At 45.8% G+C, this 14416-nt stretch overlaps 1 protein-coding gene across 4 annotated transcripts in view; it reads left to right on the forward strand.

Moving 5' to 3' along the window:
- Nucleotides 1-14416, forward strand: part of LOC120444341 (protein slit) — a 55709-nt gene that overhangs the window by 31597 nt on the left and 9696 nt on the right. For 2 of the 4 annotated variants that reach the window (XM_039623911.2, XM_039623912.2), the window contains exons 2-13: nucleotides 1955-2983; nucleotides 7184-7255; nucleotides 7333-7404; nucleotides 7847-7918; nucleotides 8016-8159; nucleotides 8922-9157; nucleotides 10580-10721; nucleotides 10801-10944; nucleotides 11998-12213; nucleotides 13626-13783; nucleotides 13866-14019; nucleotides 14127-14345. In XM_039623911.2, the coding sequence (XP_039479845.1) occupies nucleotides 2652-2983; nucleotides 7184-7255; nucleotides 7333-7404; nucleotides 7847-7918; nucleotides 8016-8159; nucleotides 8922-9157; nucleotides 10580-10721; nucleotides 10801-10944; nucleotides 11998-12213; nucleotides 13626-13783; nucleotides 13866-14019; nucleotides 14127-14345 (1961 nt within the window). In that variant the 5' untranslated portion in view covers nucleotides 1955-2651. The remainder of the gene's footprint in view (nucleotides 1-1954; nucleotides 2984-7183; nucleotides 7256-7332; nucleotides 7405-7846; nucleotides 7919-8015; nucleotides 8160-8921; nucleotides 9158-10579; nucleotides 10722-10800; nucleotides 10945-11997; nucleotides 12214-13625; nucleotides 13784-13865; nucleotides 14020-14126; nucleotides 14346-14416) is intronic. The other 2 variants (XM_039623913.2, XM_039623914.2) reach the window with 1 other exon arrangement.

A 14416-nucleotide genomic window follows, 5' to 3' on the forward strand; every position in this document is an offset into this window, starting at 1 on the left:
CTTAATTCGTTGGCACTCTAGACCAAACGTCCACTTGCCATTTCCAGTTTAGAGCGACTTGGAAGCAGGCTTACTACTGCGACCACTCCACCGGATTCTTAGTCTTCCACATCTTGGGCACAAGAAGAACGAGTTATTGGCATGCATTGAATTTGCTTCGGAATTTGCTGGGCTATGGGGGGCGTAGGGATTGGGGATTGGGGGTTGTATGAAGAGGAGGAGTAGTCGAGCAAAAGAGTAGACAATCAGTGGCATGTATAGAATTTCACTGATTTATGTTTCATATGAGCCGACTATGAGCCAGAGATTCCCTCAAGGCATGAGCGTAGCATAACCGAGGTCTGAGCAGGATGAGCTGCAGGATGGAGGAGCAATCCTTCGGCCGGGTGACAATGCAGTGATTACATCTTTTGAGCATATATGTACATACATACATATATACAAAATATATATGTATGAGTATACACCCCCGCAATTTCCGTGATGGGAAAGGCATGCCTTTGCTGTCGTTCGAAAAATATTTTCTCCAGAGCTTCCAGCTCGTGAGAAAAGAAAGGAGAAGGAGGGGGCAGAACAGGGGGGTACTATATGATAAATTTTTGATTAAAGGCCCCCATGCCTGGTCTTGATAGGTTCTCTCCTCGTACTTTTTCATGTGTGTATAATGTGCATTCCGTTTGTATGGAAAGCTTGCTCAAATTACGTTTGACATTCAATTGAGTTTAAGTTGATTGCCAGTTAAGTGAAACAGAGGAAGATATATCTCGGCGCAAAGCGATTTTTGACAGCCCTACGCTGATTACTCCAGTTATCCAATAACCGAATATGCCTTCTGCATACAGAATCAATCGCGGCTGTCATTTATCCAAATGTTAATTTAAACAATTAATATCAGAAGCAGCGAGCAAACGGGATGGAGTGCCTTAACATGTCAATTTGCAAATTAAGTACACGACATGACAGACCGACCAGCAGCGAAAGAGATGCCACGATGGCGAGCGAAAGAGATAGTGTACCCCACAGAGCCAAATATAGATCGAATCTGAATAGTGTTAGCCTGAGGAATGTATATGAAGACTGGCACTTCAGCATGAACGGGCCAAAGGAACGGCGGAGGAGGGTCATTAGAAGAAACCAGAGATTTAATTGGGCCAGAGTGCTCTTAAATATGATTTGTGAGTTCCCCGGGGGAATCGAACAGCGGAAGCCCAGAGATTACAGATGCGAGTAATTACTAGATGAGCTTCCAGATAGCATAGTTCCTCAGTTCTGGTAGGTTAGGGCAATATAGAAATTTTAAATGGAAAACGAGGTCAAAGAACACTCTTATTTTCATATTTCTGAGTCGCTTAAAAGAATTTTAGTTTCATGTAATTGTTAGACTTCTTGTTTCGCATAACTATCATTATTAGTCAGATTAACTATCAGTAATAACTCATAGCACAGGAACGTTATAGCAACATAATCCATTCAAAATAAATGCTTATCCAAAAGAAAACCCTTCGTTTAATATTCCCATGTTTACTTGTTGATAGGGAGTTTTCCCCAGGAAAAACATACCATGCCATATGCTATTCAAACAACTGATAATTGTAGTTTTCTGGAGGTGATTAGTGGTCGTTGCTACCGCTCAATCCGACAGGTGTTTCGAGGGATGTTTTTTTTTTCATTGAAAATATAAAAAAGAGGAGCTAATTTGTGGCCAGGCAATATATCATGGCGTTACACACGACAGTTGAGTTTTATATGTACATCCAACTTCTGCCACTCAACTTCCTCGTGTATATATATCTTAAGTTTTAAGTAAAATAAATACACACCGTAAAGTGCATAGATTTATATTTAAACGCTCAGTCAATGGCAATTTCCTGCTGTTGGCGCGGCGATGCCTTGCCGAATTTATAGATAATTTTTCATGATTTTCCCGACACATTCTTTCCCAATCTTGTTGCAGATGCGCTCAGCAGGTCGCTGCGATGCCTTCGAGCTGGTGCTGCCGCCGGTGCTGATGATGATGATGAAGTTGCTGCCGCTCCCCGTCCGCTGCTTTAGCTGCTGACAGCCAAGTGCAGTATCCGAAAGATACCAGATACCAACTACCAGATACACGAGACAAAGGAAAGGAAAAGTGCATTTCCTGCTACCTAACTTGTGCGTGCTGTTCTACCTACATGGCCGGATTCTACCTACGATTTCTGTAGGGAGTTGTAAAAGAGAGTAACTCGCCGCCGATACTCTCGCCACTCCGATACTCGATACTTTTCATTCGAGCGCTCGACGGACAGACATCTGCTCAGCCGGCCGCTCCGCTCAGTTGGGTCAAGAAGCGCGTTCGCGACGGCTGCAAAAGAGCGTACCGCCGTAGGAAAAACCCCGAGTGTTAAGTGCGCCGTGGAGCGCGGGCGGACATATTCCTACCCAACAACAACAGCTACCCGATAGCTTCAAACTCGATCTCGAATCGAAAGGATTAATCCAGTGAAATCAGTGAAGTGAAAGTGCCTGCGAACGCATCATCAATCCTTTATCCTTTCTCCCTCAAATATTTGACCAGTGGTGATTGCTGTTGACAAAGTGGATTGGCATTCGGGGGACACTTTCAATTAGGCACGTTGCCGCTGCCGCTGTCGCTGCTTCATAAATGTGCCACAATGGCCGCGCTGTCCAGGACGACGTTGATGCCACCACCCTTCCGGCTCCGGCTCCAGCTTCGGCTACTGATACTGCCCATCCTGCTACTACTGCTACTCCTGCCCCATGATGCCCACGTCCACGCGGAACCGTACTCCGGCGGATTCGGCAGCTCAGCGGTATCCAGCGGTGGACTGGGGTCAGTGGGCATCCACATACCCGGCGGCGGAGTGGGCGTCATCACGGAGGCCCGCTGCCCGAGGGTCTGCTCCTGCACAGGATTAAATGTCGACTGCTCGCATCGAGGACTCACCTCTGTTCCCAGGAAAATCTCAGCGGACGTGGAGCGACTGTAAGTATTTTGTTACAATAAATGCATTCGAATGCGGATTACCCTATTGTGCGATTGAGGTGCTTGAAATGGACAGAGGATTTTATTCCAAACAGATTCTAGCAGCTGTATCTATTTATTATATTCTAACTCACGCGCCCCTTATTGATTTCTATTTAAGAATCGTTTTGAGGTGTGAGTGCTATTTTCAGCATTCAATTACCACCACTCCCATTTGAAATGCAGTCATAAATCAATATTAAATTCACAATTATATTGAAATGCCATTATGCAAACAATCTGAGCAGACATAAAACCAACAGAAAGACACTTCCCCCATGGGACAACAAAGACTTCCGCCAAGTCCCGCCCCAATGCCATATCGATACCTTGCCATTTCCATCCGTTCAGTTTAGATATCCATTCAGATACTTCCTTCTGCTGGCCAGTCGGGAAGCTGCATGACAAATTCCAATTATGGAATATGGCCCTTCCTTTCACCAGTTGCCCGTTGCCAATTGTTCAAACATTGAGCACACTCTATTAAAATAATAAAGCCGGACCCGGGTCCGGACGCACACGACCCGCTGCTGGCCGGGATTGGTGCGATTTGTATTTATTTAAAAATCAACATAGGCAAACAACAGCAGCGGTTCGCAGGGTAGTTGGTTTGGTGTGGGAAAATAAATAAAGCCGTGACCATGTCGTCGTGTCGATAGCGATAAAGAAAAAGGGTCCCCAGGGTCCAAAAACCAGGAACAGGAACAGGACCAGAAACAGAACCAACCAGCCGGACAACGAGGCTACCAGGGAGCCGCAAGCCAACTTTGGAGCGAGCTGCTTACATTAAATCGCCATTAAGTTTATTAATTGTCGCCGAAGGAGCCGCATAAGCGCATCAGTGGCCAGGCGGCAATAATTGTTGCATGTTGCATGTTGCAGAGTCGAATGCATTAAGCCAATGTCGCTGCGACTGTGACTGTGCCTGCGATTCCGATTCCGCCTGCCATTGCGACTCCTTCATCTCCATCTCCATTCTGTGTCCATCGCTCACAGTCGCCACATAAATTAACGCGCCGGCAATTAGCAAGTGTATGCAAAATACCACCTCCCAGCCACCCTCGGCATCCTCGAGCACTCAACTCCAACCTCAGCGGCCTCAAAAGCCCGCTGTCGTGGCTGCAGTTTTTCTACATAAATTAATAACAGATATCAGCGGCGGCAGCAGTGGCGGCATTAACGTTATAGCATTATAGCCCAGTTATAAGCAGTCGGGCCAACTCGGTTGCAACTTGGCTGACTGGCTGGTTGGTTGGATGGCGACTGTGCTCAGGGACACATTTGGCTGCTGTTATTTGCGCTCTTTTTCATTTTCATTTTTATTTTTATTTGTATTTTTTTTTTTGTATTTATTCGTTTTTAATGCTGCATACAGAGAGCAATATAAAACACAGAAACCAGCCAGCAGTGAGCCAACAGAAACAGAAAACATATCAACATGCACGACATATTTGCATTTTAAAATAGAGAACCGAACTCAACCGAACTGAACTGACCTGGGCACGATATATGCCGTACTATGCCATACTATACTATAATATACTATGCTCTATTATGCACAGGGTGCCTCAGGGCCCACGGATCATATGTATATGTCCCATTTTTGAGAGTGACATTCCATGGGGAGAGATTGGAGATGAGGTTCTGGGTGTCAAAGTGTGTGCGGGAGAATGTGTCAAGAGTCTTAAGCTGAGCTTAAGTGGGGCAGCGAAAGAAGCAAAATAAGCGACTGGCAACCAGGTGAGGATGTGATGGAAAGGCTCTTGGGGGAATTATGATTTCAACAGATTATATTGTTGGAGCGGGGGAAATTAATTCCCAAAGCCATCCGAGGCGGGGGAAAACTCCAAAAGGTGAAGAGTACTTTTGTTTCAATGAAATTGAATACAGTCTAAGTCGCATTGTCTGTGGCACGTATGAGTTTAAGTGACTTACCTAGCTCAAATTTCATTATCTTATATTCCATCATAGTAAGCATCTTAAATGTTTTGAAACGGTTTTGAAACGGAAATCCATCTACCTACAAATTGTTAAATACTTTTGCATAGTTTTTGCTAAGCCAACCACCAGTCATAGTGCCAGTTTTTTGAATTCGATTTTAATAGATAAAGTAATTAAAAAGCTTCCAACCTTTCAACCAAACTTGTGACACCCTAATGCCGAGCTGAGCTGAGCTGAGCAGAACCTTCTAACCCGGCACACAAGCATATATCAAATATTGAACATGCCCACAACTATTGGCCATGTCCATGTGCACCGAACGGGATGGCCAACATTGGAGCACAAATGTATACGTACATACATATAAACATGGGAGTCCGGACAAAAAACAATGGCAAATGCAAACTGGGGCTCTGGCAAATTGTGTTCCTCACCCTCTCCCACTCTCGACGCCCCCGTCCATGTCATTGCCATTTAATTACTAAGCCCCCCCGGGCGAAGAAAGGGGTTTTGGGTGAAGAGAGAGAGCCAGCCCGAAGAGGATAGGTACCCAGAATGGAAGAGTTCTGAGCTGACAGGCTGCCAGTCACCCACACAGTTGATTCAATTGACACGACAGCATTTTTGCATATCTAATTTGTGGAAAACGGGTGTCTTGGTTGCTTGGCTGTTTGAACTGGTTGCCTGTTTGACTGCTTGGCGGTGGCCCTTCACACCTGAGAACGACTAATTTATAGCTGAGGTAAACGAGGTGGCAGCTGCTTTTGATGTTCCATGGCTCCTCGGTTACTCGGTTACTCTGTTCCTCGGTTTCTCTGCTCCTCGGTTTCCGAAATGGAGAAAAGGGCACCTGGCCTGGCCTGGCCACAAAAGAGCAAACCCCAAGATGGCATCTAATTGGCAGCGGTGGGCGAAAACCAACCAACAGAATGCTTTTATATCGGGCCCCACACGCATCTAATGAAGTTAAATGCTTAATTATAAGCCAGGGAAAACGGCAAAAATTATGCATACGGCCATTCCCAACCAAAAGTGATTTGAACAAATTACGTAAAAAGCAGCACCAGAAGCGTTTGAAAAATGTTTGGCAATTAGATGGCGACGAGCAACGACTTTTGTTTTTATTTTTAACCCAACAAAAGCGAAACAAAGCACATTGAAAATCTTGCTGGACCATCTTATATGGTTGAGTTACAGAGAGAAAAAACTTGGTTATTTAACAATGCAAATCCCAGCTTAATTAAAATGTAAATCTGAAGACTAAGCTATGTTTCGATGGTCATTTTTTTTTGAATTGAATGTTATCAAATGTATTATCCCGCATAAGCATGGGATATCGTTATGTTATTATGTTTTTTTGCCGTGCACTTACTATGGTCTGTCTGCTGTAATCAGTGGGATCTGAGCTAGAGATGCCCACATCTCGAAGAGATATTAAGCTCATTAAAAAGACGTATGTGCCTGTGTGTTAGTGTGTATAGATACCATGGATATACTGAGGAGCAGCAGGCTACACATGTACATAACACATGTGGTATAGCCGCCGCCTCATCATCGGCAACTTGATGCGAGATTCATTAAGGCTTAAGCCGCACAGAAAATATTTTACGTCTGGGTCGCAGAAGGTCTTCCTACCTGTTGTTTGGGCCCCCAAGAGCCAGACTCCTCAGACTCAGATTCAGACTCAAACTCGAAGTCGAAGTTGAACCTTACTCAAAAAGTGAGCAGCTGAGACCAACTTGTTGTTTGTAGATGGTTGCGCATGCGCATACGGTTAACTGAAGTCTTTTGTATAGTATCTCTCTCGGTCGGTTGCATTTCATTGTTATGACATCTACAGGTAACAAATTTTGTGTTTCTTGCGTTTCTGGCCGAGAAACGAGTTCTGGCCTCGTTGGCGGGTCGCGGAGTATATCTCAGCCGTTTCGTGTTCAATGATTAAATATGATATTCTCGTTATCAGCAACCCGCAACAGAAATCTTCGTCGTACTCCTTACTCTTTCTCCCGAGCTGGTGGATGCAGCTCGATTTTACCTTTGGCAGCTGCATTCATATCTCAGATTGCTGTTGTCCGCTTGTCTTACAAGCAATTAAAAAAAATTATCGCCCTGTCTGTATGAATGCCTGTTGGGTTGCATCCTCAACGCAGCGACTTGCAACATAATTAATGCAATTTCTGTAATCGTAATCGTAATTTCTTTATCTATATTTTTTCGCAGCGAACTGCAGGGAAACAATTTGACCGTGATATACGAGACGGATTTCCAGCGGCTGACCAAGCTGCGAATGCTGTAAGTTAAATTATAGAACATTAAATCGATTAAATCGCAATTGGCCGATTAACTCTACGAACTTTGAATTTCCACAGCCAACTGACGGATAATCAGATCCACACGATCGAGAGGAACTCCTTTCAAGATTTGGTCTCCCTCGAGCGACTGTGAGTAGCCCTTAGCTATAAGAGTATAACTTGTTTTGCAGTAATGCTAGTTGCATGAATAACTTTTGAATATTGAATTTTGAACTCACTACTAACCGATTTTTGATCATCTCCACATTGGATCTTACTATAATCAATTGATATTTTCTTAGACTTAGAATATAGCTAGCGTGCAAATTGAATTTAGCTTGATGCCAGATTTAGTTTGTATTATTAACATTTTGTATCTGATTCCCGTTTTTGTTCTTGTTTATTTTTATTGCATATCTCTACCGATCTTTGTCTCTCTCTGCTTTCGTTACGTTTCGTTTTGCGTACCTAAAATGCTCGTCTCAACACCAAAAACCAAACCAAACCAAACCAAAACCAAAATCGAAATCAAAATCAAAACAAAAACTGATATCAAAACACCAAAACCAAATCCAACACTGTATTCAATCAGACGCCTAAACAACAATCGACTAAAGGCAATTCCTGAAAACTTTGTGACAAGTTCAGCGAGTCTTTTGCGATTGTAAGTAAACTCCAAAGTAGCCGATAGTAGTCGACACTTACCACTCACATCGAACTCCATATCGGATCATTAACCCATGACTTTGCTAATCCTTCAGGGACATCTCCAACAATGCCATCACCACCGTGGGCAGACGCGTCTTCAAGGGAGCCCAATCGCTGCGGAGTCTTCAGCTGGACAATAACCAGATCACCTGTCTGGATGAGCACGCCTTTAAAGGATTGGTGGAGCTGGAGATACTGTGAGTACTTCTGGCCAGAATAAGCCATTGGTGAAGGGAGATAATAACCAAATTAGCTACCCAATCAATGGAGCTTCGTGCCATTGCGGCCAAGTAATTAATCAATGATTTAGTGCCTTTTGTTAATCAATCAAATGGGAATTAGTGAATGAATTAAAAATCAATCAGTTAATGCTCTGCCTAAATTACATAATAAATGGTTTAGCTTTGTGGCCAGATAAGCCAATCGCAGCCGAAATGGTGCTCATATATCAAGTGATTAGAAGGGAGCGAGAGCACCAAATTGATAAATGGCAAGTGGCTAAGCCAAAGCTGAACAGTTTTGGTAGATAACTTGCAAATCGGTGTTCGACTTACTTTAATTTGTTTACAAATAAAACAGTAATCGATGTAAAACCCAATCATAACAAACCAATTTTGATGAATAATTCATTTGCTACACGAAGTACTCTTTTATGAAACCAAATTTAATATGACCAATAGACAAAGTGAATTTGAAACCAATTCGCAAGTGGCCTAAACTTTCTATTATGAGAGCTTTTCAAATTAGTGGCTTTTAGAGGATAGAGAGAGGCCAGGAAACTCGATATTGCTAGGCATTTTAATTAAATTTTGATCGGCACCCGATTTGTGCTCTTTTGGCCAGGCCTAACCCTTGCCGCCATAACCATAACTAGCCAATAGATATAGTTGGCTGATAAGGCCTGTTGGGATCATCTGCTGCAAACTGACCATCTCCTCCTCTTCACTTGTATTTTGCAGCACGCTGAACAACAACAACCTGACTTCGCTGCCGCACAACATCTTCGGCGGACTGGGACGTCTGCGGGCACTCCGGCTGTCGGACAATCCGTTCGCCTGCGACTGCCATCTGTCCTGGCTGTCCCGGTTCCTCCGCAGTGCCACCCGCCTGGCGCCCTACACCCGCTGCCAGTCGCCGTCGCAGCTGAAGGGCCAAAACGTGGCGGACCTGCACGACCAGGAGTTCAAATGCTCGGGTATGTAATGGCCAATGGCCCGGTGCTTTGTGCAACATGTTGTGGCAGCTTCCACTCCCTGAATGCTACCAAAAATGGGCAACATTTGGCCGCTCCTCCCCTCGATAGCTCTGCAGCTCACCACCCCCTCACCCATCATTCGAAGTCGAAATTAATTAGTATTTTATGCGAAAGCGAGGAAAACAAAGCATTGCGGGCATAAATCATAAGCAGTCATATGGGCACACCCCCACTGCCACGAACGCCCACGAATCAGCCCGCACCACCACCACCATCACCACCATGAGTAGCTCAATATCTGGCAAGAACCACTTGGTGCTTTGGTGGCTTCATCCATTGGGCTTCATCCATATCCCCCGCTTGCGTCTTCCGCGAGGTCGTGTGTTTGCCAAAACGTTTAACGCCGTCGAAATCATTGCCTGGTGTTTGTATTTTTTGGCTTCTCCTCTTACTGAAAGATGCCGATGCAGATGCTCGGATGCGAAGGCTTAAGACTTGAGCACGAGATGGAGATGAAGCTGCGGGCCAAGTGAATGGGAATGGAAATGGGAAGTGGCCAAAACGAAAAGCAAAGCCAAAGACTGAGCGTGAAGCGCTCAATGAAGCGGAAAATGCGCCCCAAAACGATGCAGCCATGAAACGAGTTTCTTGGCTCAACCAATTCTGCTGAATGGTTAGGGTATATCGCATTGTTTTGCGTTGTGGTTGGTTTTTCTGAGGAGCCTGTAATCGATATGAGTATGCAGATGAGATGATATATCCCTGGATGACCCGTGTCAAGTTGGATAATACTCTAGTGCCCATAATGATGGGAACTCTGGGGGATCGCATTGCTGACGCTTTGTGATAAACGATATTTCGGGGAATTTTCCCTAGGATAGGCAGATTAATTAATAGATTGAGCTCTACGATTCACGTTTTTATGTTTGTTGTTTAACGTAATATTATATTTGCTACCCAATATTAATTTCTCAGTTTGACCTTATTAAAAATAGGATCATAATTAAAAGTTTAGCCAACGGTAGGTCACGATGGTGCTGATCTTGAGTAAAGTGTATCTGCAGTTTCACATTCCCCCTAGAGTGAACTATAATTCCGTGCTTGTTTGACTTTCGTTTTGTATGAAATGCTATGGAATTATGTGGGTAAACATTTATGACCAGCGGCTGGTTAGAGTTGCACCTCCCCAAAACCCATTTCCCCAGCTGCTTCAGCCCCTTCTTCATCCCCCCCAATGGAGCAAGAGGAGGTGGAGCGGCTGTGCAGTAGCATTGATAATTACAATACTGCTGGTTGTAAAGCAAGCCAGATCCAAATCGGATGCTCGTTTTCCCAGCTACCGGAGCTCGAACCGGAGCAAGACTAAATTCGCCAAGTACTTATCCCAATCTCCCAACCCCAACCATATTGTTTGTCCATCAGGTCTGACGGAGCACGCACCGATGGAATGCGGGGCGGAGAACAGCTGTCCGCACCCATGTCGCTGCGCTGACGGGATCGTCGATTGCCGTGAGAAGAGTCTGACCAGTGTGCCCGTCACCTTGCCCGACGACACCACCGAGCTGTAAGTGGTGCATCTTTGCTCTCTGCTTCCCTCTGACTTTGCATAACTAACCCTCTGATATTTCTCTGATTTTCTGCAGCCGCCTCGAGCAGAACTTCATTACGGAACTGCCGCCAAAATCGTTCTCCAGCTTTCGACGACTGCGACGCATCGATCTGTCCAACAACAACATCTCCCGGATTGCCCACGATGCACTAAGCGGCCTAAAGCAGTTAACCACTCTGTAAGTAGATAATACCCGCTGGTGGAGGTGTTGTTGCCACTTTACTGCACTGGCTGCAGTGCAACAAGTAGCCTTTGCAATACAAAATGTGCACTCACTTGAGCTGCCCTGCGGCTGCTCCCGCACTCGACTTCACTCACCTGAACCACCTTCAATGAGGGGAATGGGCTAAGAGGTGCCTCTGGGCCAGGCCAGAAGCAAGCTAATCGGCCCACGCTTAGCGTTCCTGCCAGCTTGCACCGCAAGGCATCGGGCATCGGCTTACCTTTGCCCGTGTGGACACCCAGCTCCTGCTCCTCCTGCTTCTCCTGCTCCACCTCCTCGTTCTCCTCGTCGACGGGCACGTGTGTGATGGAGCTGAGAACGTGACACGGACTTAATTAATGGCAGCCACATTAAAGGGGTTTTATTTTCTGCATTTTTAATTACGTTTGGACTTGTGCTTGTCCCAATTAGAACTTCTGCAAGGGAGAGTATGTTACTTTCTGTGTCAGTTAAATCGAAAAAAAAGTTTTCCTTTTAAAAGCACTATATTTACTGCGTCTAGAAGTAACTTGAAACATGGGGTACAGATTGAAGAGACTTAGTTGTGCGAATGTAGTATTAGTTTATTTAAATGAATTTTAAGAGTTAAATGTAACCTTTTTTTTAAGCTTTGGCTTTACTTTTCAACCAGAAGTTTTGCGTGTCACGACTGACTTTTTGATCGGGGCTAAGGGAACCAGTTGCCGCCCGCAACAGCAACATCAACATACACATCCCCATACATATCAACAAAAAAGAATGACAGCGACAACAAGAACTTAACCACTTTGTCTTTGCCCGCAGAGTGATTTTGTATTTTTTTGTAATTTTTTGTGCCACCTCCTGGCGGGGCTTGTGTGTTTCTTTAAGCTTTTTTTCTTCACTTTTTTCGAGCTTTGTTAACATTCGTCGTGTGTTCTATTTGTGTTCTTTTCCATGTCGGCTCCACCCATCGTCAACCTGGCTATTGTACCATCGCGCGGCATCATGGCATCATGGCATCATGGCATCGTGGCATCATCCCATCAGCGTGCTGTACGGCAATAAAATAAAGGATTTACCCTCGGGCGTGTTCAAAGGACTCGGTTCGCTGCAGCTGCTGCTGCTGAACGCCAACGAGATCTCGTGCATACGCAAGGATGCCTTCCGCGACCTGCACAGTTTGAGCCTGCTCTCCCTGTACGACAACAACATCCAGTCGCTGGCTAATGGCACATTCGACGCCATGAAGAGCATCAAAACGGTGTAAGTACATGGAGTCCCATTCCCTCACTCCTTCACTCCTCCAATCCTCGACCTCTCGACGCCCGCTGAACGCCGCCTCCTTAACGCCCACCAACGCAGCACTCGAGTGGGGAACAGGCCCATGTCGGGATCCCATCTTGAATGGAGCAGGCACTTTGGTGTTAAACCTCTGAAGTGCATTTAGTAGTTGCCTTTGACTGTACCTCGCCTCCCTCCCTCGCCCTCTCCCGTCTTGAGTCCGCTTCAGAGTTCGCGTTGACATTTGTTTAGCAGCAAACAAGAAGCTGCTCCCGCCCCCTGACACATCATCCCAGTACCCAGCACCAAGCACCCAGCGCCAAGCACCCAGCACCAAGCACCTACTATCCGGCATCCATCCCCTTCTCTGTGAACCGTGAAGACTTTCGGCCTTTCCAGCGAACAAAAGACGAAGGCTCCGAGAAGAATTCTCCGTTTGGCATCGATAAATGTACGCTCGGCTATGGAGCTGCAAAGAAAAAATGGAAAAACAGAAACAGAAAAACAGAATCTTGGATGGGCCACGGGGTCTGAAAGATGGGTTTTGGGCAGGGGGTGCTATAAGTGCGGCTGCCAGAGGGATTTGTATGCATGAGTGGGTTAAGTATTTGCCAGGGTTGTCGGCTTTCCGGTTAGTTGCTCACGCATATTTCACTGGATACTTAAGAGATCTTTCGCTCCTACGCAGCGTTGATATGCTAATGATCGTGTTAATAAATTGGCATACCGAATTGCTGCATATGTTTCCCTTTCAATATTTAAAAGATCATCAAATTAAGAGCAAACGTTAATTGTGGCCACATGAATGGTTAGGATAGCGTATCCGTGCTATATAGTGAAAAAAATATAAAGTTTGAGAGTTGATTGGTAAGAGAATGCAACTCTTATGGGCCACTAGCTGCTCTATCCCAGAACGCATAAAAAGCATTTTAAATAGTTGCCAATAAAATCGATTGAGTTGCGACTAGCTAACAAGTGAGCCTATTCTTCGGGGAACTGCCTTCCTAACTCAATTGAAATACTAAAAACATTTACTACGAGTATTTGCGCAGTCCACAAGCGTTTGGCAACCCTGTCTGCGGGAATCGCTTTTAAATAGTTGCAGAACAACAACGGGAGCGAGCGAGGGAGAACAACAACGGAAATGTCGTAGCCACAAGGCTGGTGCACTTTTAAGACGTCTCAAGCCTCCACGGTAGCCCATCGCCCATCGCCCATCGCCCATCTTCCCTTCGGTTGCCCAGGCAACGTCTTGGTGCCCCAATGCCCAACCCGCCTCAGAAGTCCTGCCGCATAACCATTTCAGCCATTCAGTCGAATGCTCAATGCTACTTTCTTTGCTTACTTTCTTTCCATTTGGGCACGCACACACTTGCAAACACACCCGTACACAGACATCTGGCCAAGAATCCTTTCATCTGCGACTGCAATCTGCGCTGGCTGGCCGACTATTTGCACAAAAATCCCATAGAGACGAGTGGAGCCCGCTGCGAGTCACCGAAGCGGATGCATCGTCGTCGGATTGAATCGCTGCGCGAGGAGAAATTCAAATGTAAGACTGCTGCTAGTGTCCTTGTACTTAACCAGCCAACTGAAGCGAACCCCCTCTGATTCCCCACTTCCGCATTCCGCAGGCTCCTGGGATGAATTGCGGATGAAGCTGTCCGGCGAGTGCCGCATGGACTCCGACTGTCCGGCAATGTGCCACTGCGAGGGCACCACCGTCGACTGCACGGGCCGGGGCCTGAAGGAGATTCCGCGCGACATTCCCCTGCACACAACTGAGCTGTAAGTCCACTTCCGGATTCCATGTCCCTGAATCCTGCTCTGCCACCGCCACCGCCATCGCCGCCGCTCGTTCGCCCTAACTCGATATATATTATTTCATTTGGCAGTTTGCTCAACGACAACGAACTGGGACGCATCAGTTCCGATGGCCTCTTTGGCCGCCTGCCGCACTTGGTGAAGCTGGAGCTGAAGCGCAACCAGCTGACCGGCATCGAGCCCAACGCCTTCGAGGGTGCATCCCACATCCAGGAGCTGCAGCTGGGCGAGAACAAGATCAAGGAGATTTCGAACAAAATGTTCCTGGGACTCCACCAACTAAAAACGCTGTAAGTCCATTTAAATTGTAATAGGATTGCAAGAAATGGAGGAGGTTAAATTGGTATGTTTTTTTGTTTTG

The sequence above is a fragment of the Drosophila santomea genome, chromosome 2R (genome assembly GCF_016746245.2).
Source record: "Drosophila santomea strain STO CAGO 1482 chromosome 2R, Prin_Dsan_1.1, whole genome shotgun sequence".
NCBI classification, from domain to species: Eukaryota; Metazoa; Arthropoda; class Insecta; order Diptera; family Drosophilidae; genus Drosophila; species Drosophila santomea.